A 22,828-nucleotide genomic window follows, 5' to 3' on the forward strand; every position below is an offset into this window, starting at 1 on the left:
ATATTGCACTGTATCAGGTCTGTCTCAGATTTCTGCAGGACAGCCACCTCTGAAAAGCAACTCAATACATTTGTGTGATACCTGCAGTTGTGGGGTAGCCTTGAGTTTAATTTAACCTTTGATAGAAAGGAATTTTGAACCCAACTGGTGTACTTGTGCATCAAGAGGAACAATTTGTATTTAAGTTGTGTCTGTCTTCTCAGATTTTTTGGTACCTGGATGGTCTCATAGTCTCTCTCTCTCTGTTATTTATTTATTTATTTATTTATTTATTTATTTATTTATTTATTTATTTATTTATTTATTTATTTATTTTGAGGTTTAGCTGTTTCTCCTGGAATACAAGCTATGTTGAGTAGATCTGCTGCTTCAGGCTATTTTTAACCCTGTATGTCTGAAACCCTAGAGTGCAAATTGCTGTACAGTTTTATGTCTCAGTATGCATTCAGGTTCACTTCTACATGAGTTTCTGTAGCCTGTTCTGCATGTAGATGTTGCTCTGTGTCTTTGAAGTGCCATGGTGAGAGTGCTGGACTTCACAGTAACACATTACATGCAAGTTGGCTGCGTAGCAGCACAAAGCACTGCCAGCCCATTTCATCCACCAGTCTGTTGCAGCCATGGTGGATCAGGTCTAGGCTCATGCATATTGCACAGAGTGGGATTTTAATTGGGATAATTAAACCTGTCATGTGTTCCTGCCTAATAAATCCAGGGGAAGGCAGAATTTAGTGAAACAGCAGAGCCATTCTGCATTTGTAATGGTATATAGGAGATTACGTATTAGCCCTGAGATGACCCCATACTACTTGAGATCATATTAGTCTTCAGGCATACTTGGTTTCCATCTGCCTTTTTGTCAGTCCTCAGTTTCACCAGGTATCCTTGCTTTTTCCCTTTTAAAGGGATGTTTCTCTCATGCTCTCAGGTTTCATACAGAGGAAGTTTTTAGCATGCGTCACAAGGCACATCTCCCTTTATTTACTGTTAAAAGATTTATTGGTAAAACCAAACTGGATGTCACATTCATGGGGTTTGCTTGTATTGTATGCATGGGGTTTGATTGTGTTGTATGCTTCTTTTCATTTTGTGCTTTACTAAGGAAACATTTTTGAGGGAGAGTGAAATGTCCTAAACAGAAGAAGTGTTTTTTCCCCTAGCTCCTTTATACATGGATTGTTTGTATCAATGATATTACAAGGAGCTGTGATTAGCACAATAGGATTGTTCCACAGTGTATCTTTGTACCTGAGGACAAAAGCAAGGTAGAGCCAGTGCTACCTGTGGATGCAGCAGGTAGAGGGGGTACCTTTTGGCTGTGCACATCTTGTTGTGACCCAGGTGTGCTGCAGCTCTGGTCCACTCAGCCTGTTTTAATGCTATGCTGCTCACTTTTTTTCTTCTGATTGAAGACACATAACTCCCATTGTTGTGGTCCTGTGATCAAGTTGTGCTTTTAAATGGTATAAAACATGGATTCAGGATTTGTTACTGCTGTGCTGTCTTTGTTCTTAGGTTTTATCTTCTCTAAACTTGTGATTGTATTCAACAATTGTGATGGTTCTTGCGTGCTTCTCATGCTGCCGGATGGAATATTAGAGGTTTGGTTTTAGTTACCCTGGATGAGGAAAGAAACCCATGAAGTACACGTAGTTTAGACTGATCCCAATACTAAAAGGATTGACAAGGGGCAAACAGATATAGTCAGATAATGGTTTTCACACAAAAAATTCCTGGAATAGTATTTAAGTTTAGGTACCTGTTTTGCAGTCAAAATTCAGTATTTGCATAGTAGTGTGCTAGGACCCATACCTGTGGCTTCATACCCACAACTACTTGTGGGCATCCACAAAATTGAAGAATGTTTTACAGATTGAATTCTGGTGGAGGAGGTTTATTAGCAATTAAAGTCAAAATCCTCCAGCAAAACTGATAAAGGCAATGATTGTAACTTTATAAAAAGATAATAATTATAATTTTTACCCAGGAGAGATGTATGTCAATGTCTATACTGTTGAATTAAATGAAAGAGTGGTGCCATATACTGGAGCTGAATATTGTGTAAAGTTATAGGGTAACCTGCATGACTACCTTGGACAGTGAAGCAGTGTAAGGTGAAGAAGTTAGTGTGCCAGAGTCTGTCTGTATCTGGTGTCTCAGAGCCAAACTGTCTCTTTCTTACCATGCGAGACAACATGGAGATGACTGTGTCAGAGTCTTTCTAGGATTGCAATGTGATCTGGAAGCAAACTGACAACACCACTTGGTCACATCTGTGCAGGCAAGACCAAGTTCCTTCGAGGACTATCAAAATGTTTTGCAAGTGTAGAGATGTCAATTCATGTGATGATTTAACATGCTGTCCCACTAAGCAAGCTATTTTTTTTTTTTTTGAATTAATAATTCTAGGTTGCTTACAGGTACTTTGGATCTATCCATTTTCTGGATGAGGTATCATTGTCAAAGATCCTACAAGAATTTTTCTTTTTTAAGGGCATGTCAGTACTAATGCCAAGTAACATATCAATTCTGAAACAAAAGTTTTTTTCAGGGTCTTAGGAGAAATACTCATAGTGGTTACTGACTTACTATGATAACAGATTTAGCTAGAGTCTTGTCAGCATGCAGGTCATGCACAGTGATATGTGTGAAATCATGCACAAAATCACAGTGAGTTAAAAAGCGTCCCCACAGCAACATAATAAAGGACAATCTTTGAAAGGCCAAGCCTAGAAATAGAATACAGCCTGAGAAAGTGTGTCACTCACTAATTATGGAGAGGCTGTCTCTTAAAGTCATAATTAGCTTTCCATTATAAACCTATTTTTTCTTTTTCCTTCCCCAAGACAATTGAAGTTGCTCAAACAACTTTCAATGTTTTTCATGTATGATTTTACTAATGATTTTTTTAGGGAAAACAGTATAAGCTGTCCTGGTCTCTAGCTATGGCTGCACTAGCATGCCAGGACCCCCCTGGGCATGGCTTTCCACTGCAGCCAACATCCTTTTCGTTGGTGCTCCCCTCCCAGTTGCAACTCATTATGCAGCAGGGCTGCACTGGTTTTATTCTGGATGGAATCATTCACACCTGTGCAAATGAGGCTGGATTTGCATGGCTGTTGGCTTCAGTCTCTATTACTTAACTATGACTTAAGTGTGGAACTTTTCCTTTGGCTAGATATACATCCCAGCATCTCTAGAAAAAAATAAAATATATATATATTAAAGCCATTTAGCAGCACATTATGCTAAGTTACATGATCTGCGATACTTTTCATGGAAAATATGCATCAAAATACATCTTCAGTCTATATCCTTTGATATTCACTTACATGCTGAGTAGGTAAATTCCTAAATATTGAAAAAGAAAAAAATAACCCCTCAAAAACATGCAAAACCCAAACCATATATTTGACCCTCCTTTCTCACATTCCATTTGTATTTCGATATCATACTTAGACAATAAACTAATTTATTTAACTTTTGCAGTGCAGTCACAGTTGTTTCCCTTTCTGGGTCAGGAAAGAAAGGCTCTCTGCATTCCTGTTTAAAGAGGGATATATGCAACTGCACATTATGAAAAGACTTGCCAGCACTGTCAGAGGCTCAGAGAAGGTTTACATTTGCACAGATGCAGAACATTAATGGAATACCACTGTCTTTCTCCCTGCTCTCTCACACATATTCTCCTGGGGTAATAATTTAGCATGCATATTGAATGAAATGTTTTCTGCTGCTTCACAGCACATGGCTTGCCTAATTTATACACTCTTCTGGTGCCACAAAAATTTTGTGGGTCAGCTTGAAGGAAATAGTTCCTGAAGACATAGGCAGTGTAGGGTGGATGTTGACCTATATAGCTGGGAGGGGGGATTAGATGGGAAGACTTTGAATCATCCTTATGGAAATTCATTGCAAGCTAGTTAATCTCTTCCCGTAGCTGCCAGCCATTTGAGCAGAAGGGCAAAATCCTTCTCCACTGGTGTTCTGCCCAGCCTGTTCTTTTCTTTGATGGCATAATTTTATATCAAAGCTGTAATATATCCTAGAGCCTTTTTTAGCAGATACTGATGTAAAGAAAGAAACTGAAAATTTGTCCATTAATTCAGCGTACTTACAGCTACATATATTAGTTATTGTACTGATTGCACTGTATTGTACTGGAGGAGAAGCAAAAAATCTCACTGCTCTTTTCCAGCTCTCCATGTGCTTACAAGCACTGTAATGCAGAAAGCAATTTATAATTAGCAACATGACTCACTTAATACTAGTAACTGCAACTATGCCCTCAGAGGAAATGACTTTTCCATACCCTTCAGTTCAATTCTGTGTTGTATTAATGGCCCACCTCTTTTCTCTTCTGTCTTTTCTTCCAGAACTCCTGAGTTGATGTTAAGAAGCAGCTTCCAGCAGGTGTGAGGGGGAAGACGAATCAGACTTTTGCCCTGATAAATACTCTTCCAATTTTGTCTGCTTCCAGAAAAAAAAGAAAAGAAAAAAAAAAAAAAAAAGGAAGAAAAAGCAGAAACAGCAGCTGCCACAATTCCACCCCTTCTACAGAAATCAATCCCACAAAAGCATAGCTTGAATTCTGTTTCAAAAAAATAAGCAAGACCTCCTTGCTTTCTGAGACCAGTCCTATTAAGTGTGTTCCTGATTATCAGAAAGGCAAGTTCTGTGAACAGTTAAGCACGGGATTTTAGAAGACAACTGGAGAAGCAGCAGATGGTGAGACATACAGCAATCTTTTGGAATACAGGGATGGTGTGAACACTGAATTGAATTTCATATGCTTGGGATTTCCTGTATCCACTGAAGAGGAGGTGATGAACCACCAAGAGAAGATTAAAAAATAATTTGCTAATCTATAAATCCAGTATCTGCTTCATGTTCCTACAGGGAAGATATCAAAGAAAAAGAGACGATGGAGATCAAGGATAAGAGCAGGTAAAATGATTAACTCCTGAAAGAATCTTTTGTTAGGCTGAGATGTGCTTGCTTGAGCCCTTGTGGTCTTCAGTAAGATAAAGATTGTGTCTTATTATTTGTATCTGTGTCTTATTCTTTGTAAAAAAACAGACAAATGGAAACTACTTTTAAGGATGAAATTTCTTTAGTTGCAAAGTCATGCATAGGTACCAGGTTCTGCTGCATTTACTTATGAATTATTCCTGTGAAATTTATCGCTCCTGTGAGCAACGGATTTATAGTCTAACTTTCCATTTACATGTGCAGTCCACTTTCACAATAACATTTCTTAAAAACAAGTAAAAGCTTTCTTCTGCCCCTATTGCCAAAGGGTGAATTTAACATATTGCTTTACTGGGAACAAAGTATAGTCTAGCTAACAGCCAAAGAACTAAGCAAGTTCCTTGGGTGGATGGGCAGTGTCTGAACAAAGCTCAGGAGTTAGGTGCTTATCTGGATGTTAAGCTGTCACTAGAAATGTGGTTACTTGCTACCAGTGGGCCTTGCATGAAGAGATGGCAGCCTCTACCCCCAGCCTTGTAATCTGCAGGATCCCCACTGATGTGCAATTCTCTGTAAGACAGCCTCTGTGTGGATTGTCCTAGAGGTTCAGGACCAATATTCAAGTTGAAACCATGCATTGGGAAGAGATGGGACTGAATAAATCAGGCTTAAGAGTTGTAGACAAGGGAGAGGCAAACAGACTGGGCTTGACACATATTGACTGTTGTATGTGAATGGCTCAATCTGTTCTGCTATAGGCAGATTTCTCGTAGTGAGTATTATTCCTGCTGCCAACAGTTTAAAATTCTATATTTCAATATTGACATTCTTGCAAATTATTAAGTGATGAGTTTTCTTCTACCCTGATCATAAATGACAAATATTCTGTCATATCCATTATTTAACGATTTCTGCTCACTTGGTTCCATGCAGTTTATGTTTTTATGTAAGTCTCAGTTAAACTGAGTTTCCATTAGACTATGAAGTGATATGTCAGAATCCCCGCTGGCTTTTTTTTTTTTTTTTTTCTATTCCATTATCATTAAATTAGGAAAAAAAAATACAGATCTCAAAGATTTTGGTACAGTACATCAACTTCACATCAATTTTAATATTGTTATTGTTCCTAGCTATAATAGGAAGATTATTAGTTGTAGTTGAAGTGTCAACTTCAACTTAGTTGAAATGAAGTGTCAATTATAGTTGTAGTGAAGTGTCAGTTATCAAATGAGAGTGTGAAGTTTGGGCTTTAGATGCCTGACTTGAAGCAACTGTCTCAGCTTTAGCAGACCGCTGTGACCTTGTGTTATCATACCAAATCAGTTTGCTTCTTAAATTTTGATGTATGCCCTTCCTCCAGCAAGTCTGCAAATGTTTTTTTTGGGGCAGGGCCAAGCTATTATGCATTTTATTTTTTGTACAGTGCCTTTAACAACAAGACTTTGGTCCCGCTTGGAGCTTCATGGAATTTGTGCAGTATATTTAAAGACAGTAGCTAAAGTGCAGACTTCCACTGCAGGTGATGACTTTGAAGTTTTAGAACTCTTCACTACATGTATTTTGTAGTATTAATTCATACTAACAGGAGTGCAATTCCCCTAAGTTCCTATCCTCATTCCACTTTCTATCAACACACAGATCTAATACAACAAAACCTCTTATAGCTAATTAGAATGAACTTCTTTTCCAAAAGGGATTCACTGATTAAGCTGTAGGTGGGTTTTGCTGTGTTATTAAACAAATGCTTCGTTTAATCTCATTTCTGTGCATTCACAAAAATCTTTGGGTACTGAAGTGTTTTAAGTTGGTCTGTGGTGGGAGGGCGAGAGTGTGCTGCAGCCCCGGGGGTGCTGATGCTCCCATGGGACACAGTCACACTACACCTTCCATTACCACACCTGTTAATCCACTCTTCGCTGGCTGTGAAGCCACTTAGTGCAAAAAACAATTGCTGCAATGTGGCTGTTTCTGTTCAAAACAGACACAAGCAGGCTAATTGATGAGAAATTGGCACAGGCTTGGGTAACTTTGCAGTTGTCATACCCATATTTCAATAGAGATTTTACAGGAGTTATAGTAAGAGGTATATTGTATCTAATCAGCTCTTTCCATAGCTGTGTATGTACAAACATGAATACATATTCATAATAAATAAGCATACAGTACTGTATCAAAATCTGCTCAGTAGCCCCTGTAGGTGTCCCATCTCCTTTTCCTTGGACTTTTTAGAAAAATACCTTGACTTTTTGTGCTTCTCTTTTATCCAAATATACAGAGGTATGCCGATATCTGTGCTGTCACACTGATGGAGATGTAAATGAGAATGATGGCATTTTCAAAAGTACCCTACCCCCAGCTAGGAAAATTTTACCTTTATCTTCAGTGGATGTAGTGAGAACATTTATATCCTTGCTGAAGCTAGAGGGTAGCATTTTGCCGGCTCTGAGGGTATCACAGCTTCTGTAGTTGCTTTGTGTCTCAGCTCTGTGAGAATGAGCCAAACCAGCTCAAACAAAAAGAATTTGCTAAATTGGGTAATAACATCTGAATCAGGGTAAGGGGTGATTATGTAAGATGTTCCACCAGAAAACCGAAAAGAAGAGTGAAATGCAGTGGGGTGTAGAAGGCTGGAAATACTTCCATCTTACCCTGTGCTACCTTATGTAGGTCAGGAGATGGAAACACAGCCTCTGGCCCCTGACAAATGATTCTGCAACTCTTGTGCAAGAGCTATAGCTTGGAGTAGTGTTTACTTGGAGATACCACAACTGTGGCACTGGACTTGTCAGACAAACCAAGAATCCCTTTCACTTCTCTGTGTTTTCCACAGAGAGGATGCCCTGTGATGTTTCTTCCCCTTTTACTCCCTCTCACTGGGCATTATGTGTATCTAGTGTTTCTTCTTTTGTGCCACCCATCATTCTCCTGTTGTACAAAGGATAATGTGTTGCTTGCCTTACTATTTTAAAAACAGCTAGAAATGAGACGGGAGTGACAGAGAGCTAGCATCACCTGAAAGGCTATTGAAGGGTACCACCCACTACATATTTGATTTACAGTTATTTGCAGAGGTGCTTGAAGTTGTGGCTAGTCATAATTAAAAAAAAAAATAAAAATGCATGTCTTGCATCTCCTTCTGTTTGATATTTTAATATTTTCTCCAAATACATAGGGTGTTCTGTTCAGTGATGCCTACAAGATATTCAGAAACTTTGGAGCATGAATAGATGCAGTATTTAGAACCAATCCTCTTGCTCAAGGATAAAAAAATAGATCTTAAAATGTATAATCCATATGTAATCTGGGGCCGATGATCTCATTTTACAGTTGTTGAGTGGATTTTCCTCACTTAAGCAGAAAGATAATAGCTTCATTACGTCTTCTGGAAAGAAATAAGAAAACTGTGTTAAGGCAGTATGGTAAAAACATCCTTGATAAGCTGATTACTGCATGTCCTAAGTGGAGGCCAAAAACCCAGGACTGGATTTGTCATGGTATTTAGGAACCTACATTAGGCACTGAAATCAATCTGCAAATTTAGCCTCTGCTTTTCTGGTGCTACAAGGTTAAAGTAGGTATTCTAAATCTGGCCCTTTTATTGTCACCAAAGGCTGTAAGAAAACAAGTATTATTAAAAAAATGTGTGCCAACAGCAGCCTTGCAACACTGCAGTCCCTCCTAAGGCAATTCTCTGAAGAGCAATTGAGGAGTTTATTTTTATCACTATTTTGGCTTAATGTTTTGCATATTTTGAAACTCCAAGCATTTTGTACTGGTATTTGGTTACTTGTACCATCTGGAATAGAAAACCCCAAGATTCTTAGCAATTCACATTTGTGGAGTAATGGTTACTGTACTAGAGTTAAGAGTAAGGTTAGGTCTGCCCTTGAAGAACTTCAAGTATTCTTTTCCCAGAGGTAGATCTAAGAGGAAGTTTTACTTAAGAATTTGAGAAGATTATGACGTTTTGTCATTTGTTTATGCCTTCTTGTTCTGCTGTTTATTAGCAAAAGGTATACGAGTTTTATGGTCTTTTAAGCACTTTCCATTGGCATTTGCTTAGGGCCATCAAGGAACTGGCTTCAACGTTAAAATAAATAATTGAGAGCACAAAATCATTAGATGGAAATAAATGGCTGCCCTTGGCCTTTTTGTCCTTTAATCCTTTATTAGTAGTAGTATTTCAAAAGCATCTTGTTATTTTAGAAATACATCAGCTTGCAAATAGAATACTTTCCTCTAGTTCTTGAATATTTTACTAAGTCATGATCATGCAACTATTTGGCTCAGAAGCTGGCTGTAGTGGTTTCACATGAGGACTGCAGAGTAGGAAAACTGATTTAAACTCACTGCACTGAAATACTGTAAAAAAAAATATTAATTAATTTGCTTAATTTTGTAACAGAATTTTGTAACAGAATTCAGGGCAAAACTGGATATTTTGTTTAGATCAAGTGCCTCCCAGGCCAAACTTTTGTTATTTGTACTAGATGTCATTATAGCTTGTTCAGTGATTTCTCTCTCTCTCTTTTTTAAAAAATAAAAAATAAAAATATATATAAAAAAGAAAGGTTTGTTTTCTATTAACAAAGCTGTTCAAATAACATAGAAACTTTCCACTTTCCAGAAAGGGGTGTTTTCCCAATGAGTAGCACATGTGTCATCAGCAAATGACATCAACAAATGGTAGGTTTATATTCGAACTTCTTGAAAGAGCATTTGTAAGCAAGAATATACCGAGCTCCTGGCAGTGACTGCAGACCATTGCAATCTATAGTCTCTGGCTAATGTGAAATATGTACAATGTAATGTTCAAAACATCTGTTAGAAACACTTAAGGAATTGATTTCAGAATGGAGGTAAGTGCTTACTGTGTCATAGGCAGCTTTGAGTTTAGTGTGCGCTGTCTGAAATAAATGTAGCTGTTGAGTCACCACTACTTGCTTGCCAGCACTGCAGAATATTTGCTGCACTGGATGGTGCTGTACTGCAGTGGTTTCCTCTTGCATTACTAACCTAACGATGTTTACTTCTTATCACACCATACACTCTTCCCTTTGCAGACTCCATTCCATCTTTTTGTGCACAGTGATAAAGAAGGAATGGGCTCGAATCCATCTCCTTCTGCTGCTGAACAGTTATTGTAAATTATTGGAAATATGGGGTCATATTTCCAACATAGAATTTTCTGCTTTCAAGGAATAATCACTATGAAATTGTCTTTCATTTCATTTCATGGAAAATACTTTAATATTACAGATACTTTCCACTTTTTTTTACTGCGTGTCTCTCTGTGTAGGGGTTATATGACCTCATTCTCAACCAAACAGAATTCTTGTTTTTACACGCAGGAGAATTTCCCATATATATTATTAAATCCAAATGCTGTTCAGCTTGGAAATGTGGTTATAAGAATGTTATCACAGGGATTTCTACATTTATTATTTGAAAGTTCCCAAATCTATCTCAATCATTTTAAATGTAAAACTTATGCTTTGTAAGTACCATAGCTACAAAATTCCACCTGGTTGGGTCAAGTGTGTTTTTTTTTTTTTTTTTTTTTTTTTTAACATCATCATGTACAATCAGTAATACAAATATGTATGTTTAGGTTCCATGTATATACACATGAAACATATACACATGATATTACGCAGTTTCCTAGTTCTGTTTTACAAAGGGACAAGCAAGATTGAAAACTAAAACCAAGATTTGTGTGTGTGTGTATTCCCAAATGCTGCAAACTAGAAATTGTAATTCTTTTTGGTTAGACACTGTAATTTCTGAGTAACTCTTTGGAGTTACTTAGATAAATAAAAATCTTATAGAAATCAGGACAAAAAAAAAAAAAAGGAAGGTTGATAAAGGTCACTGTCAAAAAGACAAAGAGATTGATAATGGATAACAGGATGTACATAAATCACTTCATAATAAAAAAGGAAAATTATACCAATAAAAGGAAACTTATACTATATTCCTTGCCAGATGAATGGCCAGGATATTGCTGATAGAAATCAGCATTGTAATTGATGCTCCAGTAGTGGCTTTAAATTCCTGTTAAGTTTCTGCAAATAGGTTTTTACTGAAAACCTATTTATTTATTTATTTATTTTTTAAAATGGAGTTTGAGAAGAGCTTGTTTTCCCCATTCTTTGGATCTGATGTCAGTTTGTTTTTATCTTTCTTACTGAAATCAGTTCCTTCTCTTGCTAGGAGTCTGTGTCATAAAATTGTTAACCTGAAATTTTGACACCACTGAAATCAGGGGAAAGCTTGTTCATCAGCAGCAACATCTATCCAATAAACAAAAGGGAGCCCTAAAGAAGGGGCCAGAACTCTAAGGGTAAGGGCTTATGTCTAAAAAAAATCAACAGCCACCTAAAACCAAATGTCCTTGTCTGTTCTGCCTGTGGGCAGCTGTCCCTGGTTTATGAACTGTCTGGTCATCATCCCAAAGACTAGTGGTGGTTATGGGTCAAAATTGCAACAAGAAGCACAACAGCAGTTAAACAGAATCACAGAATCACAGAATTTTCTAGGTTGGAAGAGACCTCAAGGTCATCGAGTCCAACCTCCAACCTAACGCTAACAGCCCTCCACTAAACCATATCCCTAAGCTCTACATCTAAACGTCTTTTGAAGACTTCCAAGGATGGTGACTCCACCACTTCCCTGGGCAGCCTGTTCCAATGCCTCGCAACCCTTTCAGTGAAGAAGTTCTTCCTAACATCTAGCCTAAAACTCCCCTGGCTCAACTTAAACCCATTCCCCCTCGTCCTGTCACCAGGCACGTGGGAGAACAGATCAACCCCCACCTCGCTACAGCCTCCCTTGAGGTACCTATAGAGAGCGATAAGGTCGCCCCTGAGCCTCCTCTTCTCCAGGCTGAACAAGCCCAGCTCCCTCAGCCGCTCCTCGTAGGACTTGTTCTCCAGGCCCCTCACCAGCTTCGTCGCCCTTCTCTGCACCCGCTCAAGCACCTCGATGTCCTTCTTGTAGCGAGGGGCCCAAAACTGAACACAGTACTCGAGGTGCGGCCTCACCAGAGCTGAGTACAGGGGGACGATCACCTCCCTAGCCCTGCTGGTCACGCTGTTCCTGATACAAGCCAGGATGCCGTTGGCCTTCTTGGCCACCTGAGCACACTGCTGGCTCATATTCAGCCGACTGTCCACCATCACTCCCAGGTCCTTCTCTGCCTGGCAGCTTTCCAACCATTCCTCTCCCAGCCTGTAGCTCTGCTTGGGGTTATTGCGCCCCAGGTGCAGGACCCGGCACTTGGCCTTGTTAAACTTCATGCAGTTGACCTCAGCCCATCGGTGCAGCCTATCCAGATCCTCCTGCAGAGCTTTCCTACCCTCAAGCAGATCGACACACGCACCTAACTTGGTGTCATCTGCGAACTTACTGAGGGTGCACTCGATGCCCTCGTCCAGATCATCGATGAAGATATTAAAGAGGACCGGCCCCAGCACCGAGCCCTGGGGGACGCCACTAGTGACTGGCCTCCAACTGGACTTGGCTCCATTCACCACGACTCTTTGGGCCCGGCTATCCAGCCAGTTTCTAACCCAACGAAGCGTGCGCCAGTCCAAGCCAAGAGCAGCCAGTTTCTTGAGGAGAATGCTGTGGGAGACGGTGTCAAAAGCCTTGCTGAAGTCAAGGTAGACCACATCCACAGCCTTTCCCTCATCCACCCAGCGCGTCACTCTGTCATAGAAGGAGATCAGGTTCGTCAGGCATGACCTGCCTTTCATAAAGCCATGCTGACTGGGCCTGATCGCCTGCTTCCCCTTCAAGTGCTGCATGATGACTCTCAGGAGGATCTGCTCCATGAGCTTTCCTGGCACTGAGGTCAAACTGACAGGCCTGTAGTTTCCTGGGTCAGCCCTCCGGCCCTTCTTGTAGATGGGCGTCACGTTTGCTAGCCGCCAGTCGATTGGGACCTCCCCCGATAGCCAGGACTGTTGATAAATGATGGACAGTGGCTTGGCCAGCTCCTCTGCCAGTTCCCTCAGTACCCTTGGGTGGATCCCATCTGGCCCCATCGACTTGTGCACATCTAAGTGCCGTAGTAGGTCACCAACCAGTTCTTCATGGATAATGAGGGCCACATCCTGCTCCCCATCCCCTTCCACCAGCTCAGGGTACAGTGCGGATAATCACATGGCTGTGATGGAACACATGCTCTAGTCATGCCTACTCTATTAATGCAGATACACAAAGAGGATGACTATCTTGCTTCTATCTGGATGGACAGAAATAAAGAACCCAGGGCAGAAATTGATCAAAGGGAAAAACATAGTAGAAAACACATAATAAAGGAGAGACAAACGAAAGCCATCCCATAGTAAATAAAAATGGAGAAAAATATAAATATTGCTGATGAATGAAAATAAGATGTTGCAGCACTGGCAAAGCTGTCTACCTAGATGTTGTGTTGGGTGCTGATCCACTTGACCTTTGTTTTTGAAGCTTCCTTCTGTTTTAGTGGGCTGATCACAGAAACTCTGTTATCTGTTGCTGCCATGCAGTAGTTTTAGCTCCCTGACACTGAATGAAGTCCTAAATGGTTTCATTTATAGTCAGGGACTGGAATTTAAGACCAGTTGGAATGAAATGGAATTGTTGGTTGGGGGTTTTCAGCTTCCTCTGGAGGTTTCCAGTCCAGCTTCCTGTTCAAAGGAGGCTCGGGTCAGCCATGGCCAAGCCTTGAAAATATGCCAATATGTTAATTGTCTTTCCGGACAACTCCTTCCAGTACTGAATTACTCCTAATGAAGTCTTTTCCTATTGTCCATTGTGAACCTCCCAAGGTGCAATCAGTTGCCATTGCTCATTTTTACAGTCTTACTCTTCTAAGAGTTCAGTTCCATCACCTTTGTAACTGCCCTTCAGGTAGTTGCAGGGTGCTGCAAGATTGTATTTCACTTTCCTCTTCATCAGACTAAACAAGGCCAACTCCCTCAGCTTCTCTTTGTAGGTGATGTGCTTTGTGTCCCTCATCATGTTAGTAGTCCTCTGCCGGCTTCTGGAGCTAAGGAGGCCCCAGTCACCACATTCTGGTCACAATATCCAGCCTCATCAGCACTGAGCAGTCTGCTGGCCATCCTCTTTACAGAGAGCACACACTGTTGCCTCATTCAGCCTGGCATTCCCCATGTCCTTTGAAGTAGTTTTGCTATTCAGCCCATTGCTTCCCAAGCTGTGCTGACACAGCCTATGGTCCCCTCTGCAGAACACTGCACACATTAACTTTGGAGGTTTCTGTTGGCCTCCTCCACCAGTTTCTCAAAGTTCCTCTAGGTCATTGGGATCACAGATAGACTAAAACTCTGGAACTTGAAGACTGATTTGTACAGTGAGACTGCCAGTTTAATTGACTGATGAGAAGCACAAGGATCATTGAGCTGCAATATCCTTTACTGCATAAAAAACCAATTCCAACTAGTTATTGGTAACCCTATTGCTAATATTATGGGTATGTGCAAACAATATCTAACCTATTACAATATCCACAATAACTTATAACAATAACCCCACTTATACCAAAATCCACGTTCACATGGATACAGACCAAATTAGCTCACTCATGCACTAGTTGGCCCATTACTGCAGTACTGCTACCCTACTAGCCACCAGGAGCTCAACTTGACAATACCAGGGAAGCCCTACTCCCCTGTGCCACCTAGTTGGTGACAGGAGGAGGGTATCCACGCTAAAGATAGTGGGCAAATGTCTCTGTAGGTGCTGCCACCAACCTAGAGCAGCATTCACGTTAGGCTTCTCTGCTTCAGGCATGCATCAAAGACAGACTCATCCTCTTCTCTCTAACCAGCAATTAAAGTCCCCAAACAGGATCTCTTCTGAGGTTTCAGAACAATTTTCCTAAGCTTGATTTGCCACAGTTTATGCTTATAACGGTGTTCTCTGGGATAGGGATCACATGGGCCACCCAATCAGATATTTCTTTATTCATCTTGCCATGATATTATCTAGTCATCATAAATCTCTTGCAAACCATACCTTTCTACTGTTAGTTTTGGCTAGGTACCAATTATTATTATTATTATTATTATTATTATTATTATTATTATTATTAAATTTTGTTATATCAGTCACCTTACAGCACAACAGTCACTTAATTTCCATACCAGTCATATTAAAGGTTGTCTGTGATAGACCCCAGGTGTCACGAGAAGGCTCTGAACACTCCCTCATAAGTGCTTTCTGCAAATTTACTTAGTGCCATCATTGTCATCATCTAGGTCATCACTGAACAATATCAGGCCTACGCAACGCGATTGCATACAGTACTTTGCTTGCCATCTCAGTGTTGAATTACTTACCGTAAATTCTTAATCTCAGTGATCCAATAAAATTTTAACCCATCTAATTTCCAGCCCATACTTCCTCAGCTTCCATATATTTATGCTAAAGGGGACCGTATCAAAAGTCATACTAAAGTCAAGGTATATTTCATCCACTACTTGGATTTCATCTACCTGCTCAGTCATCTCATCATATAGGGTAATTAAAAGTTCATTAGATCCTTGTTAATTAGTGTTTATTTTTCATGGTTACCTTTTTGTCCTTCAAGTATTTGGAAGAGAATTCCAAGTGGATGTTCTTCACGATATCTCTTGGGACTGAGGTGAAATTTACTGGCCTTTGATTCCTTTCAGCCTCCTTTTAGTCTTTCATAAAGATGAGCCTTTTTATTTTCTTTTTTTTTTTTTTCCCCATCCATAAAGCTCTCCTCATCAATGTGCTTTTTCACAGACAGCTGATTTCTGAGGTGGCCTTGCTGTCATGTTGATCTGCATTTTGAACACTCTGGTAAATTCTATCTGGGTTTATGGGCCTGAATAGACAGAACTTCCTAACTGTGGTACCTAATTGCTATTTAGTTTTCATCCTTGGCTGCTCCTCACTTTTATCAAAATGTGTCAGAGATTGGAAACAGGCTTTGCCTTTGAAGACTAATTCATTGAGTGCTTCAGCAGTTTCCCTATTGATGGTCATTAGGTTGCTTTCTCCACACATCAACATCCATCTCACAATTTTGCAGAAATTCCTTTTTCCTGCTAGCATATTGGTAATCACTGAGCTGCTGTACAGGTTCAGTGAAAAGTTACAAAACAACCACTGCATCCTTTGCCTCTGGCTGTGCCTTGAGAGACTGGAGTTGTTCCTGCCTGTTGTCAGGAATACTTTCCATGAGTCTTGAACAGCATGGGGAATTATAATATGCCCTATGAGATAAGGTGGAAGATCAACACCAGTCAGTATTCACAGCCAAGCCTGACAGAAAAGCAGAAAAATAACATTTCTTTCTGTGCTCTGTATACTTCAGAAATACAAGGTTTATTAGCACTGATGTTGTGTGCTCTGCGTTGTGGTGCCTGAATGCTGGGCATTACATGAGATATGATGAGGAAAAGGAGGGGTGGGAGATACAGCTACTTAAGGATGGCAGTAGTGGAGGGACAAAGCACAGCCCCTGCTCTCCTCAGGGTGTTAAGCTGTTACTAAGAGGCTACTCCCTAGGTGGCAAAGTCGTGTTTGCAGTGCACAGATCAGGCAGCACTGAAGGCAGTAGGTGCCACAGCCTCGGTCCTGCCCCATCATCGCTTTTTCCCTGCTGAATGAAGGAGGGAGCTGTGTGTGGCCGTGCTTCTGGACCCAAGTGTTACGGATTTGGGGACCTCATGCCACACACACCATACACTCCCACTAACTGAGAGCTGCCTCACCCAGGGCCAACAAGCCCCCAAAACCAGGCACAGAGGAGCCTTATCCCCGCGGGGATCCTCCCTCCGTCTCCGGGGCACCCTACTAAGGGCCGGGCCCTTACTACCGCTAGTAAGGCCACCTCCCCCCGCAGCCACGGCTGCTTTTAGGGCGGCTTCTCCGCTGGCTCCCCCCTTCCTCCTCCTCCTCCTCCTTCCTCTTCCCCCGCGGCGCAGAGCTGAGGGCGAGCCCCTCCCGCTCTCGATCCCACCCCTTCCCCGTGAGGGGCAGCGGTGGCTGTGGCGGCTCCACGAGCCCTTTGTGCGCCGAGGCGGGCATGTGAGTGGCATCGGGACGGGGCACGGGGGGCAGCGGGCGTGAGGCGCTGCCTCAGCCGCTCCCCTCGGCGGCTCCTTCCCCTCAGCCCGGCGGGGAGCGCCGCGGAGCCTCCGGCGGCCTCCGTGAGGGAGGCTTGGAGGGAGGGAAGGCGGGCTGCGGGCGGCTCTTCTCAGCCGGTGTCTCTCGTGTCGCCGCAGGCTGTCCCGGGTCACCGTCCTCCATGGCTGCCTGGGCTGCAGGACGTTTGAGCTGCCGCCGGCCGCCACCGTGGGGGACGTGAAGGCGCGGATCGACGTGGAGGCCGGCTTCCCCGCCGCCCGGCAGCGCCTGTGGCACCGCGGCAGAGAGGTGAGAGAAGCACGGGGAGTGTGGGGGGGAAGCTGCTGCTGCTGCTCCCTGCCTCTGGTCGGGTCCCCTGGGCACTGCAGAAGCTGTCAGCTGAAATCCCAGGGGAGGAGGGAAGGGATGAAAGCCCTTGTCCTGCGGAGAGCATCAGCCTGAGGGCAGCCCTGCGCGGGGCTGTGGTGGGAGCAGGGTCCTGGAGGTGGGCAGGAAGGGGAGAGGAGGCTGGGGGTTTCCAAAAGCACCAAAAAGCGGGTGTTTCTGGTTGTGCTGCTCCACACGCTTCAGGAAGGGAGTTTCCGGAGCACTCAGGTTTGAAACCCATCTAGTGCATCTTTTATATTCTGCCCTTTTTTGTGCCCTTGATTCTGTTCTCTTCAGGCCTTCCTGTTTCGGGAGGAAGGAGATCTATGTATCTCTCTCTAAAATTCATCTGGAAGCCAAGCTGTGAGTAGCACGCTGTCTGGCACAGAAATCTATGTTTTGGCAAGGAGCAGACTGTAACAGCTATTCTGAGACATATAGCTTTAAATATTAACCTCAAAGATGTGTAGGGACGTTCATTCTGTGCTGCAGTCATCTTGAAAATCCTTCCTGAACTTTTGAACTCTTATTTTATTCTTTATTTTATTGCTAAATCTTTTTTCCATTACAGCTGTTACCTACAATTACCAGCTGTTGAGTGAAATCCTGTATCTCTGCTTCTCATAGCTCCTTACAGTGTTAAGCTATTAATACGAATCTGTTAATTCTCCAGTTTCTGATGGTGTTTTGGGTACAAAAAGCCTACCTGAGAAAATTTGGTTATTCTACCTCTTTTATACTTAATGTATAAAACTCCCAGCATTTGTGGGTTCTTTTTAATTTTAGTGAATTCTGAGTGGGAGGTGCACCCACTTTAAGTTATTTTACATCTTGAGACACGGTTAGCTCAAGTACAACGTTTATCTAGGAACTTACAATAAGTGTACTGTTCTTGTAAGTACTACTTAAAACTGATGTAAATGAAAAGAAGCATCTGTTTCTTATTAATGTTTAAAAAAATATAATTATACATTGTGAACTGGGACTGTCTTTTGCTTATTAAATGTAGTTTGGTTGTAAGCATGTCTGTGTAAGCACCAACTAGTGATTTGTTTTTACCCATTGGAGAAAGTAGATCTAAACTTTACTATACACTGAGACTAATATGATGATTTCTCATAATAAAATTTTCAAGTAGCTTACTGTAAACTGAGACTAATTTGAATTGCTTAGGCTTCAAATTAGCACAATGCAACTTCTAATTCTACGCTCGTTATATTTGTGCATCGCATGATACATGATTGGGACACACATAATAAACCGACATTGTAACAAAACCATGACTTGTTATGATCACTAGTTTTCCCAATGGCTGTTAAGGAATCTGTTGCTTAGTTTTTCCCTTATTTCTCTGTGGTCCCAGTGAGTCCATAGGCTTGCATGTGGAGGTAATAGGGAGATGAGGCTGTCAAGTTTTTCAGGGGTCTTTCTATGACATACTTTTGTCTCTACACTTTTTGTCTTATTAGCTGCTCTTAGCTGATACTGCTTAGTTTGAAACTACTTTACAATTGTATACTTATATGTACTTTTTGGAGTACATAGAGCACATTTCTAGTGTGTTTATTTTCTTTATGGGTTTGTACCTTAGAAAAATAACTGTTACAGTTGCATGCTTTCAGAAGTTCCCAGGACATGGAACTTTTCAAGTGTAAAAATACGAGGCTGTGGTTTGCTCTTAGCATGCTTCTACAGGCATTTTTCCACCTGATTTGTTTGCAGCCATTTGTTGGTCCTGTTACTGTCAGACTGATGCACCATGTGAGTATTATGTAGACCATTTGGCAAAGGAGGCCATCCTAGTCTGGAAGGACTTAAAGTGCAGTTTAAACTGAATACTGGACGTTGCAGAGTGTTTGTATACTTTTATCTAAAACTAGGCTTCATGGTATAAATATTTATGGAATAAAACTGCAGTAAATTACTTACACTGTGGAATGTTTTGACCAAAACTTGTCTTTTTATTTCAGTTGTCTGATGGTATTAAGATTGCAGATCTTCAAAAGTCTCAAAATCAAGTTTTTCTGCAGCTTCAGTCAGAAGGTTTGAAAGGAGGAGGTATGAAAAATAGTTGTCTGTGTTTATGAACTGAAAGGTCAAAACATTTTCTGACACAATCTGGAGTTAACAGAAATTGTTTTTTGACCTCAGATAGGAAGCAATTATTTTGCTTCCATGTTACAGGTATTCCTTCATTTTATTATTTTCATTCTTTTCCAGGAAAAACAGTGCTTTGGTGTTTCAATTTTTATTTGTAATTTGATACATAGAAGTTATAATGTTGCTGTGCTTTGGAACTGATAAAAACTCATCTTGCAACAAAGTTAATAGCTGCCTTGTTTCACATAAAATAAGCTGAATACATGTGGACAAGGTAGCCACTGAGAAGATATTTTTTCAGTAACTATTATATAGACAATTGTACTGTCAGTAAAAAAAGCTTCTGTTACTTGGTTGTAAGTGTTAATATTCTTTTAACAGTAACTTTATTATAAGGGAATGAAATAAATGCTAATGTAATGGTGGGATGAAGAAGGAAGCCTTTATTGTCATGCAGGTATTTTATTTGTTATTACAAAAAAGCTGCATTTCTCAGCCTATGTAAGCCATGAGTTTACTGGCTGATGGATCTCTAGTCATAGAGGAAAGCAAGGTGTTTGTGTTATTAGCTAGAAGTTCATGTTTTCTTTCTCTAGAACCTGAAACGGTTAGAAAACTCCTATGAAAATGGACCCCATGGTTCTATGGCATGAAATATTTTTTTCTTTCTCTTATCCCTGACTGCTCTGATAGTTATTTTGGTATCTGTAGACTGTGGTATACTCTTTATTTACAGTTTTTTCCTCTTTTTCCTCTGTTTATTTTTTGTCATGCAAGTACATGAAGAATGTAGAGTAAGCAGCCATATGAAATCCTTCATGGGAAAGAAAAAGCTGTTGTTTTTTGTGCCTGGGAACTGTTGTTTTTTGGCCATGAGATTTTCATAGAGATACCTCTCTAAGGATTCCATGTTTAGATATAGCACTTGTTTTCTGGCCCACAACTCTGATGTAAATCAGTCTAAAAGATCTGAAGGTTTTAATTCAAGCCTTTTATGTGCATAGTGGAGCCTTGTTTCAGAGATTTATTTATTTAATTATTTATTTTCTAACAGCAGGTGAATCAAGGAAGGCCCTGAATTTATAACTTCAACAAGGGCATGGTCAGTAGGGCCAGGCATGCTGGTTGCTGAAGCACTGTGAAGTTCACTTAAGTCACATCTGTGTTCAGTCATTGCTAGTGTCTGTCAAGTAATATATAATAATTCTATATGTTCACAGAATATTTCATTTTGGAAGGGATACTGGGGGGTCTCTACTTTAACTTTCTGCTCAAAGCACGGTCAGCTTTGAGGTCAGGCCAGGTTTTTCATGGCTTGATCTTGAAGAGTTTAGAAAGCCTTCAAGGATAGAGGTGCATGGACTCTTTGGGCTCCTATGCTTGACTGTACTGGTGGAAAATGTTCCTTCTTCATATTTCTGGAACCAATATGATCTGCTCTGATACTCAAGAAGAATCAGTTCAGCACTTGATATCATGCAGTAAATCAGAATCTCAAGATTTTTTGAGTAGATCAGGATCTCAGAATTTTTTCTGTTGTTTGTAGACCAGAATTTTAGATGTTAAAAGTTAGAATAATGTTCATCCTCAGTGCTATCATTTGAAGTTACTGATGTGTTTTTGTTGTGCCCATAGTGTTAATATAGTGTTAATACTTCCTCCCCTCCACCCAAGTTAGACCTAAAGAAGATAAGTTTCCTGATCTTAGAGAATTTCTATTAAGAGACACAAACTTTTCTCGTATTGATTAGTTCAGTTTGTTTTGGAGGTCTGCATATTACAAGTTGACATTCATGTACTTCTTCATACAGTTTAAAAAAAAAAAAAGTTATACAATAATTCCCACGTTTTCAACTGCATGCTGCAACTTATTTGTTTTCACTGATTTATTAGCTAAACTCAAATATAGAGTGATGAAAGCTTCCTAAGACAAGATGTTGGATGTGACTTTTTCTTGGCAAACACTTGACATTTTCTCAGCAAATAGATCTTCTATCTCTTGCTTCTTCCACATTGCTGAGGACTGTGGTCTTTTTCTTTTTTTGTCTTATTTTTTTCTATAATATATGTAAGATATACATGTTTGCATCTGTATATTTGATAAACATATATAGGCCAAAGGGAGACAGAAATAATTGTTGTATTAGTAACTTTGAAGGGAAGTAATAGGTGATGACATCAGTAGAGCCTGATTTTCTTGAGGGAAATACATCTACTATTTGAAGTGTGTGTTTTAGAGGTTTCAATTTAGGGAACTACTCTTCAGTCCCAGGCTGGAGGTGGAATTGAAGACTTTTGATCCTTTCATTCTGTGATAGGTTCTTTCTCTTAGAAAGCACTGGTAACACCCATGCTAGCACCACAATATGCCAGAACAAGAAGCGTACGCTAGAGCCATAGTGTACTGTGAGGGTGAATAGATGTCACTAGGGATCATCACTGTCTGTAAAGAAGTTAGAGACATTGATGCCATAGAACACCATCCTGCTACTTAACTACTAAAGGAGTACTACTTTTTACTATATTTAAACAGTAGTAGTTGGAATTGGAGTATAACTGATCTAAAACCTTTGTTTCACCCAGATATGAAACAGCGTGCTGACATTAACATCAGGACCACTACTTGATTTTGAAGAAAAGGATTTATAATATGATATTATTGCAGTTCATTTTGTAAATCCAAGATTTTATAGTATCAGGTCTTAGGATATTTTTTCAAAATTAACTCAAGTAATTGCCTGATAAGTATTTTTTAAAAATCTGATATTCAGTGCATCGTAGAATAAAACACAGATTTTTTTTTGTTTCTGTTTCTAGGTCGCTTTGGACAAACAACTCCTCCACTTGTTGATTTTCTTAAGGATATTTTAAGAAGATACCCAGAAGGAGGACAGATTCTTAAGGTATATAAAAGATGGTATTTTTAGCAGACATTTAATGTGCATGACATCCTACCATTAGTTTAACGCTTTCCAGCAGATCTTGCTGGAAGATTTGAAGTATGGAAATCATACTTTATCAGATATTCATTCCAGAGCAGTAGATAAATATTTCTATTTCTGTGTACAAAGCAAAGTGAGCTGTGTTTTGTTTAACATCTCTGATCTTGTTTGCTGTAGTTGCCATTGTAATTTAATTAGAAAATAGAGATTAAGATGCAGATGTTAATCTGTATCATGAAGTCTTTGATGTCATTATATGTGAGTGAGCTATCTAAAATGTGTATTTTGGTAGCTGCTTTATTGTACATTTCTGTTGT

The 22,828-nt window shown here is 40.3% G+C and overlaps 1 protein-coding gene across 1 annotated transcript in view; it reads left to right on the top strand.

The window, feature by feature from the left end:
• The window catches only part of SACS (sacsin molecular chaperone), a 62,151-nt gene that overhangs the window by 14,224 nt on the left and 25,099 nt on the right, over window positions 1-22,828 (top strand). Inside the window, exons 2-5 of the mRNA XM_032197756.1 lie at window positions 4,377-4,947; window positions 17,241-17,391; window positions 19,440-19,527; window positions 22,387-22,472. Coding sequence (XP_032053647.1) covers window positions 4,925-4,947; window positions 17,241-17,391; window positions 19,440-19,527; window positions 22,387-22,472 — 348 coding nt within the window. The 5' untranslated portion in view covers window positions 4,377-4,924. The remainder of the gene's footprint in view (window positions 1-4,376; window positions 4,948-17,240; window positions 17,392-19,439; window positions 19,528-22,386; window positions 22,473-22,828) is intronic.

The sequence above is a fragment of the Aythya fuligula genome, chromosome 1, assembly GCF_009819795.1.
Source record: "Aythya fuligula isolate bAytFul2 chromosome 1, bAytFul2.pri, whole genome shotgun sequence".
Lineage (NCBI taxonomy): Eukaryota > Metazoa > Chordata > Aves > Anseriformes > Anatidae > Aythya > Aythya fuligula.